The 20,676-nt window shown below is 35.0% G+C and overlaps 1 protein-coding gene across 1 annotated transcript in view; it reads right to left on the bottom strand.

Moving 5' to 3' along the window:
- DCC (DCC netrin 1 receptor) overlaps positions 1–20,676 on the bottom strand; it is a 946,816-nt gene that overhangs the window by 325,638 nt on the left and 600,502 nt on the right. The window contains exons 11-13 of the mRNA XM_068562459.1: positions 17,793–17,941; positions 16,000–16,138; positions 9,762–9,811 (exon numbers count right to left, since the gene is read on the bottom strand). Of these exons, the coding sequence (XP_068418560.1) occupies positions 9,762–9,811; positions 16,000–16,138; positions 17,793–17,941 (338 nt within the window). The remainder of the gene's footprint in view (positions 1–9,761; positions 9,812–15,999; positions 16,139–17,792; positions 17,942–20,676) is intronic.

Below are 20,676 nucleotides of genomic sequence, written 5' to 3'. Positions count from 1 at the left end.
TGAATGGATACAAAAACGAGAACCATATATATGCTGCCTACAAGAGACCCACTTCAGACCTAGGGCCACATACAGACTAAAAGTGAGGGGATGGAAAAAGATATTCCATGCAAATGGAAATCAAAAGAAAGCTGGAGTAGCAATTCTCATAACAGACAAAATAGACTTTAAAACAAAGACTATTACAAGAGACAAAGAAGGACACTACATAAATATCAAGGGATCAATCCAAGAAGAAGATATAACAATTGTAAATATTTATGCACCAAACATAGGAGCACCTCAATACATAAGGCAAATGCTAACAGCCATAAAAGGGGAAATCGACAGTAACACAATCATAGTAGGGGACTTTAACACCCCACTTTCACCAATGGACAGATCATCCAAAATGAAAATAAATAAGGAAACACAAGCTTTAAATGATATATTAAACAAGATGGACTTAATTGATATTTATAGGACATTCCATCCAAAAACAACAGAATACACTTTGTTCTCAAGTGCTCATGGAACATTCTCCAGGATAGATCATATCTTGGGTCACAAATCAAGCCTTGGTAAATTTTAGAAAATTGAAATCGTATCAAGTATCTTTTCAGACCACAATGCTATGAGACTAGATATCAATTACAGGAAAAAATCTGTAAAAAATACAAACACATGGAGGCTAAACAATACACTACTTAATAACCAAGAGATCACCAAAGAAATCAAAGAAGAAATAAAAAAAATACCTAGAAACAAATGAAAATGAAAACACAATGACCCAAAACCTATGGGATGCAACAAAAGCAGTTCTAAGAGGGAAGTGTATAGCAACACAATCCTACCTTAAGAAACAAGAATCATCTCAAATAAACAACCTAACCTTACACCTAAAGCAATTAGAGAAAGAAGAACAAAAAAACCCCAAAGTTAGCAGAAGGAAAGAAGTCATAAAGATCAGATCAGAAATAAATAAAAAAGAAATGAAGGAAACGATAGCAAAGATCAATAAAAGTAAAAGCTGGTTCTTTGAGAAGATAAACAAAATTGATAAAACATTAGCCAGACTTATCAAGAAAAAAAGGGAGAAGACTCAAATCAATAGAATTAGAAATGAAAAAGGAGAAGTAACAACTGACACTGCAGAAATGCAAAGGTTCATGAGAGATTACTACAAGCAACTATATGCCAATAAAATGGACAACCTGGAAGAAATGGACAAATTCTTAGAAATGCACAACCATCCAAGACTGAACCAGGAAGAAATAGAAAATATAAACAGACCAATCACAGGCACTGAAATTCAAACTGTGATTAAAAATCTTCCACCAAACAAAAGCCCAGGACTAGATGGCTTCACAGGCGAACTCTATCAAACATTTAGAGAAGAGTTAACACCTATCCTTCTCAAACTCTTCCAAAATATAGCAGAGGGAGGAACACTCCCAAACTCGTTCTACGAGGCCACCATCACCCTGATACCAAAACCAGACAAACATGTCACAAAAAAAGAAAAGTACAGACCAATATCACTGATGAACATAGATGCAAAAATCCTCAACAAAATACTAGCAAACAGAATCCAAGAGCACATTAAAAGGATCATACACCATGATCAAGTGCGGTTTATCCCAGGCATGCAAGGATTCTTCCATATACGCAAATCAATCAATGTGGTACACCATATTAACAAATTAAAGGAGAAAAACCATATGATCATCTCAATAGAGGCAGAGAAAACTTTTGACAAAATTCAACACCCATTTATGATAAAAACCCTCCAGAAAGTAGGCATAGAGGGAACTCACCTCAACATAATAAAGATTATATATGACAAACCCACAGCCAACATCGTCTTCAATGGTGAAAAACTGAAACCATTTCCACTAAGATCAGGAACAAGACAAGGTTGCCCACTCTCACCACTATTATTCAACATAGTTTTGGAAGTTTTAGCCACAGCAATAAGAGAAGAAAAAGAAATAAAAGGAATCCAAATCAGAAAAGAATAAGTAAAACTGTCACTGTTTGCAGATAACATGATACTCTACATAGAGAATCCTAAAGATGCTACCAGAAAACTACTAGAGCTAATCAATGAATTTGGTAAAATTGCAGGATACAAAATTAATGCACAGAAATCTCTTGCATTCCTATACACTAATTATGAAAAATCTGCAAGTGAAATTAAGAAAACACTCCCATTTACCATTGCAACAAAAAGAATAAAATACCTAGGAATAAACCTACCTAAGCAGACAAAAGCCCTGTATGCAGAAAATTATAAGACACTGATGAAATAAATTAAAGATGATACAAATAGATGGAGAGATATACCATGTTCTTGGATTGGAAGAATCAACATTGTGAAAATGATGATACCACCCAAAGCAATCTACAGATTCAATGCAATCCCTATCAAACTACCAGTGGCATTTTTCACAGAACTAGAACAAAAAATTTCACAGTTTGTATGGAAACAAAGAAGACCCCTAACAGTGAAACAATCTTGAGAAAGAAAAACGGAGCTGGAGGAATCAGGCTCCCAGACTTCAGACTATACTACAAAGCTACAGTAATGAAGACAGTATGGTACTGGCACAAAAATAGAAATATAGATCAACGGAACAGGATAGAAAGCCCAGAGTTAAACCCACGCACATATGGGCAACTTATCTTTGATAAAGGAGGCAGAATATAGAATGGAGAAAAGACAACCTCTTCAATAAGTGGTGCTGGGAAAACTGGACAGCTACATGTAAAAGAATGAAACTAGAACACTCCCTGACACCATACACAAAGATGAACTCAAAATGGATTAAAGACCTAAATGTAAGGCCAGACACTATCAAACTCTTAGAGGAAAACGTAGGCAGAACACTCTATGACATAAATCACAGCAAGAGCCTTTTTGACCCAGCTCCTAGAGAAATGGAAATAAAAACGAAAATAAACAAATGGGACCTATTGAAACTTAAAAGCTTTTGTACAGCAAAGGAAACCATAAACAAGACAAAAAGACATCCCTCAGACTGGGAGAAAATATTTGCAAATGAAGCAACTGACAAAGGATTAATTTCCAGAATTTACAAGCAGTTCATGCAGCTCCATATCAAAAAAACAAACAACCGAATCCAAAAATGGGCAGAAGATCTAAATAGACATTTCTCCAAAGAAGATATACAGATTGCCAACAAACACATGAAAGAATGCTCAACATCATTAATCAGTAGAGAAATGCAAATCAAAAGTACAATGCGATATCATCTCACACCTGTCAGAATGGCCATAACGAAAAAATCTACAACCAATAAATGCTGGAGAGGGTGTGGAGAAAAGGGAACCCTCATACACTGTTGGTGGGAATGTAAATTGACACAGCCACTATGGAGAACAGTATGGAGGTTCCTTAAAAAACTAAAAATAGAACTACCATACGACCCAACAATCCCACTACTGGGCATATACCCTGAGAAAACCATATTTCAAAAAGAGTCATGTACCACAATGTTCACTGCAGCTCTATTTACAATAGCCAGGATATGGAAGTAACCTAAGTGTCTGTCGACAGATGAATGGCTAAAGAAGATGTGGCACATATATACAATGGAATGTTACTCAGCCATAAAAAGAAACGGAATTGAGTTATTTGTAGTGAGGTGGATGGACCTAGAATCTGTCATACAGAGTGAAGTAAGTCAGAAAGAGAAAAACAAATACCGTATGCTAACACATATATGGAATCTAAAAAAATAAAAATGGTCATGAAGAACCCAGGGGCAAGATGGGAATAAAGACACAGACCTACTAGAGAATGGACTTGAGGACACGGGGAGGGGGAAAGGTAAGCTGGGAGAAAGTGAGAGAGTGGTAGTGTATATATGGACATATATACACTACCAAATGTAAAATAGATAGCTAGTGGGAAGCAGTCGCATAGCATAGGGATATCAGCTCGGTGCTTTGTGACCAGCTAGAGGGGTGGGATAGGGAGGGTGGGAGGGAGGGAGATGCAAGAGGGAAGAGATATGGGGATATATGTATATGTATAACTGATTCACTTTGTTATAAAGCAGAAACTAACACCACTGTAAAGCAATCGTACTCCAATAAAAATGTTAAAAAAAAAGAAAAAGAAATGTTTTGTGTATTATGACTGAGTACAAATACCAGTGTGAAGTTTGTGAGTGTAAATATTATTGTAAATGCCAATTTCTAATTTATCTTTACATGGAATCAATCATCTAAGGTCTCCTATGTCTCCTCTTTCTCTACATTAAATTTGAGAAATCTACCATATTTCTGATGGGAGGACTCAGAGCTCCGGTTCCAAGTAACTCAGTGGCCAAAGTGTATTTTACGAAGGATTTAGGATGATTCAGAGAGAAACAAACAAACAAAAAATTCTTTTTCATGAGCTATCTAAGGTGTTTGTACAACACAGAAGAGGGAGATAAACATTTATAAGAATCATGGTGTGACAGTAGAAGTGGTTCCAGAACACCTACGTGAACTGTGCAGTTTCAGAGAGGTTGCCATACAGCAGCAAAGTGTTAATGCAAGTGCTCTCTGCACAGCCAAGAGAAGACAACCCCAATTTCAGAATAAAAGAAAACAAAGTCATGCCCCCGCAAAAAAACCCAGAAGACCTGCAAATTAACATCATAACTCTATTGGCTCTTTGTTTTTACTTCTTCCAGTTTCTCCTCTTCTCCTTATTTTGACAATTTTGCTCACAGTCGCTACCAAGTGAATATCCCAGGTGGGAATCAAATGCAAAAGCCTCACTCAGCTATCCTCTTGGCTGTCACTTCTGTTGATAAGAGAATTATCACTAGCCCAATGACAGAAGACAGAGACCTCAGTCAAAATCCTTCCTGTATATGTATGTATATGTAAAACTGATTCACTTTGCTGTACAGCAGAAACTAACACAACATTGTAAATCAACTATACTCCAATAAAAAATTAATTAAAAAAAAAGAAATAAAGTATTTCTTTAACAGTCAAAGCTTAACTGGAAAAAAAAATCCTTCCTGTCATACCACATCTTCAGAAGCACAGCCCTCTGATGCTACCCAACGATACAACACTTAAGATTCCCCCTGTATGATTAAAATATTAATTAACTAATTAATTTTTAAAAGACATTAAAACATCTGGGGCCAAAACCATCAGTTTGTTTCCTGAAGGTGGAAATTGCTATTTTAATTCTCCCTTTGGGTAGTTTCTGGGTAAAGGGAATTTGCATGATTGCTAAACTAATTTTCGAGTTATTTAAGCATGCCAAATTATGTTGAAACATGGGGAAATGAACACTTTAAGATTCAGGAAGATAACCAGTCATATCTTCTACTATTGCAGTGATGGCATCACACACTATTGAACTGTGAGTGACTAACTGGGTATCCCCTTCCAGGAGTGATCAAAATGACATCCACATAGATTAAGGATAAGAATTTCAACAATAGAGAGGTGTATGGTGATATGATGAGAGGAACCCAATATTCTGTGTTTAAATATTCTAAACTTACATAATGATCCATGCCCAGTGATATACTGGATTTTGTTTTTTCTTATTTGCATTTAATATTTCATTCCTTGTAATCACCCTATAGTGCTTAGTTGATAAATACCTGGCCTCGTGAGTGAAAGTCTAGTATACATTAATCAGTATACCTGTGCCATTTTCCCTAATTTTGTAAAGATAAAATGATTGAGGAAAGGTATAACAAGTAAAAATACAGTCAAAGATGTTTGGAGCCATAAGAGATTTTAGAGGTTATCTCTCCAGCTCTCTCATTTTATCAAGGAGGAGAAAATGTCAACTTTGAAGAGTTATAACTGATTAAATGTGGTTAGATGAAAGCTGAATTGTCTCTCGCATGTTTTCTTAATAAACTGTAAGTTCCATGAAGGTAAAGACTGGGTCATGTCCCTGGCATTATATTTGCGCACACACACACACACACACCCACACCCACACACACACAGTAGATATATAGTAAGTACACAGTAAAGGTTGAAAGAATAAATGAAACTGAGGCACAGTGACTTTTCAAGATCTCAAAGAGCTGCTAGAAGAGCCCAAACACCTTGAATCTCAGTATACTCTAAATGGTCTTATTCTGAGAACTTCTCTATTGGAACATAGGAAAACAGTCAAGTGCCAACTTAAAAAGCTCGTTGCATTCTACAAGCTTGTGCTTATATAACAGCCGACTAAATAAGTTGTAATATTTATTTCTTTAAATAATAATTAAATTTCGAAGTAAAATCTTAAGAAAATTATCCTTATAAAAGGTTTTCCTAATAAAAAGTCCCATTTTAAAGTACATACTGTAAATCACTATTTTCTCTTTTCTTGTGAAGATTTTATTTCTTGTAAAAAAAATATTTAGTAGGAGAAATAACCACCTCATCATAACCATTACCTAAAAATAATATCTATAGGTTAAGCCATTCCTTCAAAACAAAATTTGTGTTCACAGGCAGTCTGCAGAAAGGGTATCTAGTCTGTTTTGTGATTACAGCTTTATAAAGGTAATCCAGTATAATGGGTTTTCAAGAACAATAGAGTACCAAAAACTCCTTTGGTTCTTTTATCTGAATGTATAAGGACCCCTCTGTTTTCATATCCTGTAACATGATTTCTTGGTCCAATTGGCTAATAGGTGGCCATAACCATAACAAATATCTATAAATGATAATTTTATACCTTGTATTCACTTCTTGGTTCTATGTACAGAAATCCTAGCCATCTGTGTGCAAACACCAAGAAATTTTCTCATTGACTGTCAATAAAATGGTCAATTATGTTCCATAATTACAGATATGATATAGAATAAGAACTTAAAATATGACTGTTCCTTCTATATTAAATAAAAATTCCAGGGCTTCCCTGGTGGCGCAGTGGTTGAGAATCTGCCTGCCAATGCAGGGGACACGGGTTCGAGCCCTGGTCTGGGAAGATCCCACATGTCGCAGAGCAGCTAGGCCCGTGAGCCACAATTACTGAGCCTGCGCGTCTGGAGCCTGTGCTCCGCAACAAGAGAAGCCGTGATAGTGAGAGGCCCGCGCATCGCGATGAAGAGTGGCCCCCACCTGCCGCAACTGGAGAAAGCCCTCTCACAGAAACGAAGACCCAGCACAGCCATATATAAATTAATTAAAAAAAAAAAATTCCAAGTAAAATGAATAACATTAAAGTCATAATTCTATTAGTCTAAAAGAATACAACACTTATTCAACTACAATGTTTCTTTTTTTACAAATTTTTTCCTTAAAATGGTAATCATCTGGGGCAAATATTAGTATATTTGAGAGCTTTTCTTTTGTTTCAAACAAGAGACAAATATCAAAATAGCATATTGTTATTGTTTTTCTCTGCATCAACATATTGGGAATGATAAAACAGTGCTTTGATCATCCAGTCCCTTTCCTCTTGGTAACAATCCAAGAAAAATAATGTATAATGCCTTAAAAGCTAGGAAAGAAGATAACAGAGGGAGGGAGAGGAGAGCAAGAAGCTTTCTAGTGCCTGGGCCTGCTGTATTCATTCTGAAAAGCTAATGAACAAGTTAAATTTTCTGGTAGTGCAACGTTACAGAGATAACTTCAGGAAGATAGAAGCAGGGGTGTTAATATTTGGTTGCTTCAAACACTGCAGATTTTAGAAGAGCATGGCCTGTGATATTTGATTATGTGTGTGTGTGTGTGTGTGTGTGTGTGTGTGTGTGTGTGTATATATCAGTTGAAAAAGTCAATTTTGCAATCTAGGAATTCCCTCCTACAGGAGGGTAATAAATTCATATTCAAAGACAGTCAGCAACCAGGGTCATTCAATAATGCCTTATTCACATTCCAGAAGAAAACATTCATCCTTTGCTAACGTAGACATTTTATGGGATACGAGCATACACACACAAAATAGCTTATATCAATTTCTGTGTTCTGTCCTGAAGGAAAGATGTAAATCTGGTGAAACTCTAATAAAAATGAGTCATTAAAACAAGAGAAACTACAATATGGTCTCCCAGTTTCATTCATTAGCAACCTACAATAATTATAAAAATCTACTTGACTTTGATTTCGCAATCTGTTAATTAGAATAGCACATCTATAAAATATTTAATGTTGTAAATAATAATGTCATTTTTAGGGTGATGTCTATTTCTCGTTATTTTCCTTTAGCTCATTTTTCTTCCCTTAGTTCATTTATTTTTCTCCCTTCTAAGTTTAAATTTGTTTCATTCATTCTTATCCAATTAGTGCCTAAAATTATAAGAGGATAACCATTTTAGAGACATTTCACTAGCTCCAAAAGGTAAACTCATTTGACAGAGGTAAATCTGATAAAAATCACAAAATATGGCTTCATCAGAGACTTTTGCAAAATATGGCAAGAAATTGTACATTGAGTGAAGTAATAGCTACTGATGTTAAGCTAGATCCATTGCATATGCTATATTACTACTTCCTCATGACAAATAAATAAGGGATGGATTAACATGCACACTGTATGAATATATAGAAACTGAAGTTTACTGAGGTTTGAAACTTTTCTGACATCGTATACAGTTACTAAAAGAGGAAGCTAGGCTTAAAAATCAGAGTATGACTTTCTCGAAGACACATATGATTTTCCTGTTGTCTTCTAGAGCTTGGAGACCGGTTAGGCCAATCTCCTCACTGAGACCCAGGGAGAGCGAAATTATTTCTCTGAGCGCAGACAACCAGATGATGACAGAGGCAAGCCAGGCCAATCTTACTTCTGCTTTCCTCTACCGTGTGGTTTTTGCTTCTTTCCAATGCTGAGTGAGACACACTTGAAAAAGGAGATATTTCTAGAAAACTGATTCTGGCATTAACTCCTTATCTTCAGCTACTCCCAGCCGAATTTAAACCCTTTTGAAAGTTGTATCAACTTTTCAGGCCAGGAAAACATTAATCACTGATTAATACTGCTTCATACAGATAACCGTATCAGACCTCAAGAAGAGCCTTCCATGTCTATATTTGTAAGAGAAGAAGAGGAATGAGGATGAAATATTCAATTCAAATTAAATCTACCAGGAAACAAAGTCTCTCTTTATCCTACCTCTTGCAATTACTTTTTTCATTCCTACATTCAATTGTTCCATCTAGCACATTATGTCCTATACAGTAAGTCCCCTACATACAAACGAGTTCCATTCTGAGAGGGCGTTCAAAAGTCCAATTTGTTCGTAAGTCCAACAAAGTTAGCCTAGGTACCCAACGAACACAATCGGCTATATAGTACTATACTGTAATAGGTTTATAATACTTTTCACACAAATAATACATTAAAAAAACAAATGAACACATAAAATAAAGAACACATTTTTAATCTTACAGTACAGTACCCTGAAAAGTACAGTAGTACAGTACAACAGCTGGCACACAGAGGCACGTTCGCATCTTTGAAAGTTCGCAACTTGAAGGTTCGTTATGTGGGAGACTTACTGTATAGGTAAATAGACAACTTTGTTACCTGATGGAATAGCCTTTAATCATGATAACATTTATAAAATCAAGTGTCCTAGATAACATTTATAAAATCAAGTGTCCTAGAAACAACTCCTTCATTTAATTCATTCAAGTGTGGTGGAAGATGTGGGATTAATGCCACTCACTGTGTTGTTCTGGAACATTTCCTCACATGGAAGCCACCATCCACCCCAAGCAGTGGATGGGTGATTGAAAGTTACACATGTATTGGTAATGAAGTAGTAAACATTTCCACAACTCACCCTCGAATTAACTACTTCCAGGGAGACATTCTGAGGCGGAGCACTTGGCACTAGAAGAAATAAAACAAGGTGAGATCGTTATTGCCATAGTCACGAAAGAGAAACTCCAACCCTCTTTGAAAAGAGAAAGCATGTCTTTTTCACTGTTCATAAGGATAATTAGGTAGGTAATTCCAGGTGGCACTTCAAAATTTTCCTGGAGAGATGAAAAATGACTGCATTTGTTTGTCTCACTTAGTGGCCCAGTTATCCATCGAGGGAGCCCCCAAAACTCTTAGGCAAAAAAGCACCTGCCGTGATACTAAATACTGCCATTTAATTACAGTTTTCTGATGATAACCTTCCCAGAGGAACCAATAAAAACACACAGGAGATTTCCTAGAGTGGTTTTAAGGGCTTAAGATATTGTGCATTTCAGGACCTCCACGGTTTTATGATGAAATATGTCATTCTAACGGTCACTTTTGTTGCTTAATCCCTTTAAATACAACCTTTATTACCCCTTAAAAAGTGAAAAGAAGAAATACATCCCTTTTTTTCTCACACTTTGTAATTAAATCTCTGTGTCATAGATGCAAGCAGGTTACCAGAGAGCATTTGGTGAGCCAATTCTACTAACAAAGGTGCAATTTATTTTTCTTTGTGGGTTTTCTAGGTATTTTGCTTCTCTTACTTGCATTTTGATTGTTCCACTCCTTCATGGAAGGAGGAAGAACATATACAGCTTTCTTTATAATACTTCTAATGGATATTTACTATATCAAAAAGTGAATATTCTATCAAGTTAGTAATTCAACGATAGCCATTCACTGAATGACTCTAATATCTCAAGTACTATTCTAGATGTCTTGGATGAATCGTATAAATAAACAAACAAACAAATAAATAAATAATTCTGTCCCACAACAGTAATATAAGTAGCATTCAGTAAATGCTTAATATATATAAATCAGAGTATTCCTTATTTTTTTCATGACAAATTGATAAATTTAATAGAGAAGAAAGGCTTTCAGCATCTTCAAAAATTTAAGGGCCATTTTTGTTATGTTCCTCTTCTTTAATTTGAACTTGGACAATATCTATGTTTTCCTGGGGTGCTTATATTTACCCTGAATTTATTTATGTCCTACTCTGATTTTGCCTTCTCAAAAGTAATCACTATGAGGGCATGATATATGTCTGATTAATCTTTAAATCCTCCAAACTGACATTTAATTAATATTTACTGACTCAACAATTAAATGAACAAATGGAGACTTACTTAAATATTAGCTCCTGGACCTTTCTGGACATGATAGGAATTATAGTCACTTATTTTGTTAGTACTTGATAAAGGTTATTACCAATGTAACTTGTGAAAAATGTTTATCAGAGCTTGTTTTTCATGAATTAGGTCAACAAGCATTCTTTCAAAAAAATATTTCATTATTTAGGAGATAGACTTTATTTTTTAATTTCATTTAATTCTGCTATGGTTTTCATATCAAATACAGAATATAACCTTCACAGGAACCAGGATTTTTGTCCTTTTGATGCTGTATCCCCAATATTGATGTGTGTTAAGCACATAGAGCACACTCAGCAAATATTTATAGAATGAATCAATTAATAGAAAGATTATAAGATTATAATAACATATTTTTCATATTTAGAGTTTTGGTCAACAAATTTGGTTACAATAAAAAAAAGTTTATAATTTTGCAATTTTATTTTTTAAATTAAGGTATAACACATAGGAAAGTGCACAAACCTTGAATGTATGACTGGATAAAGTGGTGTGTGTGTGTGTACATCCCCATTTAAACACCACCTAGATCAAGATATAGAACATTTTCAGTAACCTGGAAAGCTCACTGTGTCCCTTCTTAGTCAATATCTTTCTGATAGTAACCACTACTTATTATGACCTCTAACTCCACAGATTAGTTTATTTTGAGCTTACTAAAAACAAAACCATAGTTGTGTGTTTTCTTTCCCAGAGGCTGGCTTCTTTTGCTTACTTCTTGAGATCCATTCATATTGTTGCATGTAGCAATAGTTTTTTGTTTTGTTTTGTTGCTCCATAGTATTACAATATACAATTATTCTAATTTATATTTATCTGTTCTACTGATGAATGGCATTTGGATCAATTTCTAGTTTGGAGTTATGAGAATAAAGCTGCTATAAAAATTCTAGTTTGTGTCTTCTGCTGGACAACTGCACTCATTTCCTTCATTCATTTATACCCAGGAGTGGAAATACTGGTGGGGGGTACCCCCTATGAGGGTTAAACATATGTTAAGTTTTAATAGATACAAAGTTTTCTAAAGTGACTGTACCAAGAAAAGATTAAAGATAGGCTGGAAATAAAAATAATTTGTGTGATCAAAAGAACTAAAAAAAAAACTGATGTTCTCACAATGAGGAAGAATTTAATATGACCCACATTCAAATCACTCTGTAAAGCAGTAAAAATTAAAACAGGTACAAACTGAAAAAAAAATGCTATGTTCTAAATCATATAATTGTACAACTTCTGAAAAATATATTCTTTAAAAGCTAAGATTGGAAATAATGTCTTAATATTAGGTGATAATAAATCACTTCTTACTCATGAAAAATATTTCTAGTTTAGGTTTCATATGATATTCTAATATTTATATCATATTATACTTTACTAATCATATTACACACACTTTTGACCAATTAAATAATATGAAAACATAGAATATTGGAGGAAAGAAAAGGTATTTAAATTGATCATACATTTTGTTCTAGGTACTGTGCTAGTTGATATGTAACCCTTAATTGTCACTTCAATGAAAGTTTATAAATGGCATTTAACTCCTCATTTCAGAAAGCCAAGAATATATAAGAACAATAATAAACTACCACAATTTGATAATTTTCTGAACTAGGAATTTAAAGCCATCAAGTCCCAAAGGTGGACTTGTAGCAATGGTGTTAATGAATTTTGCCTATTTTTTTACAATATAAATTTCTCTTACTTTTCACTGATGACACACTGGCTATTCTTGCCTCACACAGTCAGGAAAAAAAGTGGATAATTTTTTTCTACAGTATTTTTAGTTATTATTCTCTTCTTCTTACTATCAATTTCCATACTATTTACAAATAAATAGATACAACAGATAGGATTAGATGCTTGGTGGAAGTGAGTGGAATCCACATTTATCTATTAGGACTTTTATTTGTCTTATTTGACAACGCTTCATTGTTTCATGAGGCAGAGGGGAAGGACATAGTTCATTGCTTTTCTCTTAGAAATGTCAAGTAATTTATCAATTACAATAGGTTCATTAAAGCCAATCAGAGGCATTTGGTCTGGAAACTCCTCTCAATGTGGTGGAGCATGCTGGTTTAAGCACATGGTGATGAAGCATTCTGTAGAGTAGATTAAGTTCTCAAATTTGTAAATAAATTGTACATATAGTCACATGAATTCCTCCCCTTAGCAAGTGTGTGCTGTCCTGTACACATCATTTGTGGATTGAAAGAATTTATATGTAGCTCTGAGCTGTTTTCTTGAAGGACCTAATATGAGACATTTATTATAGAATAAGAGAAACAATATATGTCCACACTGAATCCCCCTTCTTTACTTACTCGCTTATGTGACCTGGCTCTGCTGCTTACTAGCTTTTGTGACCTCTATCTTAGTGCTGACATCTGTAAAGCAGGGAAAAATACAGTGTTGTGAAGTGTGTGGAGCAGGGCCTTGCACTAATAAGTACTCAATAAATATTAGTGCTAACAGTAAGAAGCACATTCCTATAGCTAAGCTTGCCTATGAAATTTGGTCCCTCTGCTTTTGAACACAGGGCAAGTTGGCATAGACACCAATAAATGTTAATTAGTTCATAAAATCTGTTGGTAACCTATTCATGTCAACTAGTTCCAGAGACAGTGCTTAAGAACAAACTGGCAAAACTACTTACAGTCTACACTAAATATTAGGCTGTCTAGATTGATGTTCTACAATCCCAACGGTTTGAAGAAGTGGAACACTGTAAACCAATGATACACTAGGTGGAGGAATCTGAACAAAAAACAGTGTTTCTTCCCAGAAAAACAATTAAAACAGAGCTAAATTAGAGATGACAGCTCCTCAGAATAAAATCTTTATAAGCATCTTAGCATAACATGGATACTTTGGGGATAATTAATTCAGAAAAAAAGTTATTTGCATTTTATTTTTGCTTTTATTCAATTTTTCTATTGTCCCAATATAAATTTTTTATGGTAAGAATTTCTCTGGCCTTATAGGAAATCTGATGCTCTCTATAACACATATATATTTACACATAATCATGTTAAGTTAGTCACACAAAGAGGAAGTCCTAAAGATGAGTCTATACTTACAAGTATTTGTACAGGTTTGGCTGAACTGTCTGATTAATTCAATAAATATTTACTGAGTTAGGAGGGATACAGAGATGAATATAACATCATCCCTCATATTAAGGAACATTTAGAATAATGAGAAAAAGAGACATTGGCATAGATAACATTTATTAAACATTTAAATATATGCCATGCCCATGTTTTAGGTGCTTATATGGATTAAACATTTAATTTTCACAACGTCTCCCTTTTATAACATCCAGAAAGTCAAGGAGAGCAGGGCTTTGTGACTTACAACTGGGAAGCAGGTGACTATTAATTGTAATTAAATTCATCTGTATGTGCCCTCAGCATGCATAGCTTCAGTAGAGAGAAGAGGACATCAGATTGAAGTACAAGAGATGAGTTTATTGTAAAGATGAAAGCAGACGAGGTTGAAGTACCCACTCCTAGGGGCCCCTGAAGTTCATGTGTTCTCTATCAAATGCATCTGATAGAGGGAAGCTGGGGTCCCTTGCAGAGTGATGTTTGTTGGATTAGAGTCATTTAAGGACAGGCATTTTCTAAATCCTAAATGTTGCAATACTTCTAGATAATAATTCTTGGATTAATGAGTAATAATCTATCTTTCTCACTTATGACATTTAAAACCAAAGTAGAGAATAAGGCCACAGCATTACAGTTCAGTGTGTGAATGAAATCTACATAAATTATGTAAAATATTCACTTTCATTTGTTTTCCTTTTATTTTTATAATTATAAGTTGTGAAGTAATTTATTCTGCCAATAAATATTCTGTTCTGTCTTCAATAACAGAATCAGATGGATGGGCTTAAGAATTACATTAAAAATGATACCAAAGCGGTGTCAGATATGAAGTACTATTTTACATTGAAATTGCAAATGAACATTACTCCTGTGTCTTCTTTGCACTATCCTTAATAACATGCATGCCCTTCCTCATTTCACTGATATTGTATGAAATATCCACCCAGATATTTTCCTAGATTGAAGCAAGGTTGGATCAGTCAAGGAATCACAAACTAAAGTCATTTTTTTGAAATTCAAAAGATCAATAATTTATAGAATTACACATACCAACATGGAAACAGTTGCTGAAAAGAAATAGCTTGATGCCTTTTTAGTATTCATGGAGGTCACATCTCTGCATTTCTGCACCTGCCTGAATTGTCACTGGCCCCATATCATATACTCTGCTGTGCTTTATTTTCACTTTTCATTAAACTTCCAACCTTTCATTATCATCCATTTTTAGATCTCTAGTCTCCTCTGCTACTGCTTTGTCAAATTCATCTACTTCATTAAGATTTCTTTCTCTTTTTTATGGCATTAAAAAATATGTCTAATCTTTCATTTGTTAGGCAAGGTAAAACTAAAATATAAATTTTCATATTCAGTTTTAATACTGTCAATACTGGATTATTTGGCCTAAAACGTCATGTTTTTTTTCAAATTAAGAGGTATATGTAGGAGGACTGTCCATCATTTACACTTTTAATCATCTACCACTGTTTAGGAGAAACAAAAGAAAGATGCTGATGTAAATTAGCCCACACACATGCACAAATGTGTCTGTATTTATAGGAATAAAGGAAAACACACACAAAGAAATGATTCTGAGCTCTTAGGCAGCAGTCACACTTTGAAGATGACTAATTAGGACATCCTGATTCAGAGTGTATACCTTTTCAAAGTTTAAATTTGACTGTAATAGATAGTTTGAGTGAATTAGCCAAATTTCTAATGTATGCTAGTATACTCCATGAAGTTTTAGTTAGGAAACCTTGAACATGGAATCTATGACATATATCCAATATTATTTCATTATTATAACAACTATGTGAGTCAAATTTCACTGTCTATAACTTACCATCAGAAAGCGTAACCACAGTTATATCATCAGTAGATACTCCTGGCCCGTAGCGATTGTAAGCTAGGAATCGAAGACTATATTCCGTGAATTTTTTCAGGCCTTCCAGTTTATAAGATAGTCCATCAACCTCTATATTCTGGAGACACAAAACACCAAAACCGTCATTCAGGAGACACGTTAAAGCTGAAATGGCAGCCATTCTGTGCAGTCAGTGAATTGGATGTTAGACTCTTACTCACAGAACTACACTTTAGCCTTATTATGAGTTGTTATAAAACCTAAATTGTGACACACACTCCCCCACTGAAGACCAAACCACTCTGTAGACACCTAGTTAAAACAGCACCATGCTATCTTTACAGTCATTAAGTTCCAATTTGTTTAACACCACCCAGTACTTTGAATGGTGTGCACTATTAACGCCCACACCAAAACCCTGACAGGCAGAAGGCAGCTTGTAAATCCACGGGAAGGAGAGTTGCTCCTGTACCCAAAATGGAATAATTTACCAAGAAACAATAGAATTCTTCCTTCTTGTGCTGAAATATACCTGAGATTCTCGAAACTGATGGATACTTTGCTACAACTGTTATGGATACTTTGCTACAGTTGTTTTCTCTCAAAATGCTGTGAGGTTAAGTTGGAATTGTTTTCAGCAGTTCACAGATGTAGAAATGAGGTAATGGAGGTGAAGGTCACTGAGAAAATCAGAGCCAGTTCACTCCAGAAGATCCATTATACAGCTCTTCCCAATGATCCTCACACTCTATCTTGGGTGACACTATTTTTTAATTTATTTAAATGAATTGGTAAAATGCATTATTGAAGAACTAAAATGTGTAGGAAAAGGGTAGAATAGAAAGGTAAAAATAAGAGCTAAATAGCATGGGAGCAGTAAACAAAAAAAATGGAATGAATGATTACTTAGGAGGATCTCAGTAATTCTTATGCTATAACTTGGAACTTGGAACTGTTCTGAATAGAACTAATGCAAACATTTTACTTTAATGAAAAATATCTATCATGCAGTGTATGTGGAAGCATGAAGGCCACACTATAATGGGCAAATTTCACAACACATCATAAGAACTTCAATATCCCAAGGTCATTTCTGGTCTTTTCTATTTAACTACCCACTTGTCTATGTATCTTTTTCCACATGAAGTTGAGAATCTGGAAGTAAACATCTCAGTAGTCATATATATGTCACAAAATAAAATAGCTGAGTTTCATGTGTCTCCCTTAAGACTCGTTTACTCTTACTTTACATGAAAATCTAATTTGTCTATTTCCAATGTCTGTGCTAACCACAGATTAGAAGTGAAATGGAAGGTAGTGTTCAGGAGTAAAGTAATTCTGAAAACAACGAGAAGTGATAGGTGATGGTCCCATGGTGGGGAGAAGACAGAAATAACATCAAACATATGAATGAAAAAAGCAATTTGACGGAAGTTGCTGAATATAAGATTGATCATCCCTTAGGATAAGGACTGAAAATGCAAATACTTTTCTGGAACCAGATGGGCTCGTTCAAATGTGGTTACACTGGCCCAGACCACAATATACTCAAACAAAAAATCTGCATCCTTTGTATTAACTTCATCTCATTGCCCATTTGCTTCTCTTACCACCTGAATTCAATTAAATTGCTTAACATTTTCAATAAGAGTTAATTTAAAACTGATCAGCTATCCAATTAATGTGCTGGATACTGGTTTATATCAAGAGCCTGCAGATCTCCTGCAATTTCTCCGATAGGCGGCAGGAGTGGGGCCCATTCTTTTGCCTACCTGTTCCTTCCCCGTGGACACTTCAGTGCAGAACAATCTGTAACCTTGTACTGGACCATTTGCATAGGCGGGGGGTTCCCAGGTAATAAGAACTGAGGTAGGTGAGGTAGATACGGCTTGCAGATTTTCTACTGGCCCTGGAACTTGCACTGTTTACAAGAGAAATTGATTAGTACAAGAAGGTCCTCTTTCTCAAAACAAACAGAATTTCATCATTTACAGTTCAAGGAAATTATAGCACCATGTACTATTTTTAGAACCATATGGAATAAGAATATAAAAATATAGGATATAAATAGAAAGTTATGAAATTTTAGAATCATTTCATTTTAAAATTCAGAAGGGGACTTATATTAATCTAAATTACTTATTTCATTTTACGGTTGAGGAAACTGGTCAAGGAGTATAAGTGACTAGGGTAATGGCTGAATAAGAGTGGGATTCTTAATCTAAATTCTTAGTATGGAGAATTTTCCACTTTGCAAGTAGGCCTTTGCCTGTGTATTGCTAACTGCAGAAGGAAAAGAGAAAATGCAATTAGAATACTTGTACATGATGATCCTACTTATAATTCAAATAGGCAGCACAGTTATGGATAATTTACCACGTTGTCCTTATTTAAGTCATCATTTTAAAATCTTGCCCAAATCTGGGTCCTTTAAATTAATTTCAGGATTTAATCTTCAATTTTACTTTCTAGTATTCTGTCTTCTCTCATAACTATTACTTCACTTAATCAAGGATAAGAAGCTTGTTCATTAAAGAAATTAGATAAACACAGGTCTGCAATCACTTAACCAAAACACTTACGTCCAGATGTGTTTCTATATCCAAAAATTTTCAGGTTTTAGAAATGTAGCGTGGTGTATAGACAGTGTTTTATGTAACACCCCGAGTGGGGTCTGTGGTAGCACCCTGTTATTAAACCATATATTTGCAGCAAATATATGACATTCACACCAAACAGGATTATTAAAGACTATATATAGCCTAACATAAGGTCAGGTCAGGTTAGGATGTGAAACGAGTTAAGAAAATCCTTCTGATTTTAGATTTGCAAATTCTGAACATGTGCAGAATTTGTTATTTGTGTCTATGGACCTGAAATTAAATACATGATTTGTAAATGGTAAATGTAAGAATCACATTAGTTACTACAATCTGAAATAAATATATAGTCTCATCATTGCAAGCATAACAACAACTTTAACTTAAACATGCTGTGTACTTCCCCCAGCCTTAGATACCACCTAGCTTTGGACAGACAGATATACATTTTTGGCCTCTAATTCAACACTTGTGAGTTTGAACTTCCATAGTGAAATAGCATATGAAAACCCAGCTGACATGACATCTGATAATATACTTCTTAGATCGGAATGGAACCTGTGTCTCTGGATCATTTTCAGAATTTGTTCCATGGAACCCAGCTCCTTAAGGCATTACCGCTCACACATTTTTGGGGAAAAATAATACTCACGTCAGAAACACATATTTTATGTTGAGACAGGCTGGGCCCTGGGCCCTGGGCCCCTTTGCTGCAGTGCTTACACCTGGACAAACCTCTCCTCGAGCAACAGAATACAAAGAAACTATAAGGGAGTAAAAATAACTGTGCATGTGCAGTTGGGGCAAATTATGGACAAGGAGGTACAAAAAGACCAAAAAAAATCCCAACTGCCACTTCTGAAGAGCCCGGAGCAAAGACAGGGTGTTGGGAGCAAAAGGAGGGTACTGCACATGCCCCCTACACTCAACACCACCAAATGGGTGGGTAGACCACCTAAGACACCCCTCTGGCTGAATCCCTGGACACACTCCTTCCCTCACCCTATATAAGGAACCAGATTACCCTTCCTCAGGGAGCGAGCAAGGGAACCTGTTACTTGTTTTCGTTCTTCCCTGCTGCAGCAGGGGCCCCAATAAAGCCTTGCTTGATTGGGGAAGGCCAAGAACCCTGGTCGGTATCAATGTCACCCTCACATATTTTCCCACCAGTCCCCAAATCTGGAGAATCATCATTATTGACAATTGCATTCTTTTCACCTTAACAACTGATTATTAATAATTTCTTAAAAACTTATTTGGAAGACATTTTATACCTATAGAAAACGTTAAGAATGAGAATAGTACATAGAACACCCTAGTTCCCTTTATCCAGATTTACCCATTATTAACACTTTGTTCTATAAACTTTATCATTCTCTCTCTCAATTATCTATCTATCTATCTATCTATCTATCTATCTATCTATCATCTATCTATCTATCTATGTATCTATCTATCTATCTATCTATCGAGATTTAGTTGCACCAATTGGGCTCTTTACCCCTAAATTCTTTAATACATATTTCCTAAGGATTAATGTGTGCATGAATAATATAGTTGTCAACTTCAGTGCATTTCATAGTAATACAATATTACTAATCGTCATCTGTGTCAACTGACTCAATAGTGTCATTTATGTAGCATTTTTATCTCTAATTGAGGATCCAGTTTATGGTTAAGTTTGAATTTCTTTACCATATCTCTTTAGTCTGCTTTATACTGAAACAGTTCAAAAGCCTTTCTTTATTTTTTAGGACATTTATATATATATATTTAAATTTGTATTGGAGTATAGTTGATTTACAATGTTATGTTAGTTTCAGGTGTACAGCAAAGTGAATCAGTTATACATATACATATATCCACTCCTTTATTTTTTAAGATTCTTTTCCCATATAGGCCATTACAGAGTACTGAGTAAAGTTCCCTGTGCTATACAGTGGGTTCTTATTAGTTAACTATTTTATATATAGTAGTGTGTATATGTCAGTCCCAATTTCCCAATTTATCCCTCCTTCTCCCCAATACCCTGGTAACTATAAGTTTGTTTTCTACA

Source organism: Eschrichtius robustus, chromosome 14 (genome assembly GCF_028021215.1).
Source record: "Eschrichtius robustus isolate mEscRob2 chromosome 14, mEscRob2.pri, whole genome shotgun sequence".
NCBI lineage: Eukaryota > Metazoa > Chordata > Mammalia > Artiodactyla > Eschrichtiidae > Eschrichtius > Eschrichtius robustus.
The sequence above is the reverse complement of the archived record's forward strand: the minus strand, read 5'-3'. Positions and strand labels throughout refer to the sequence as shown.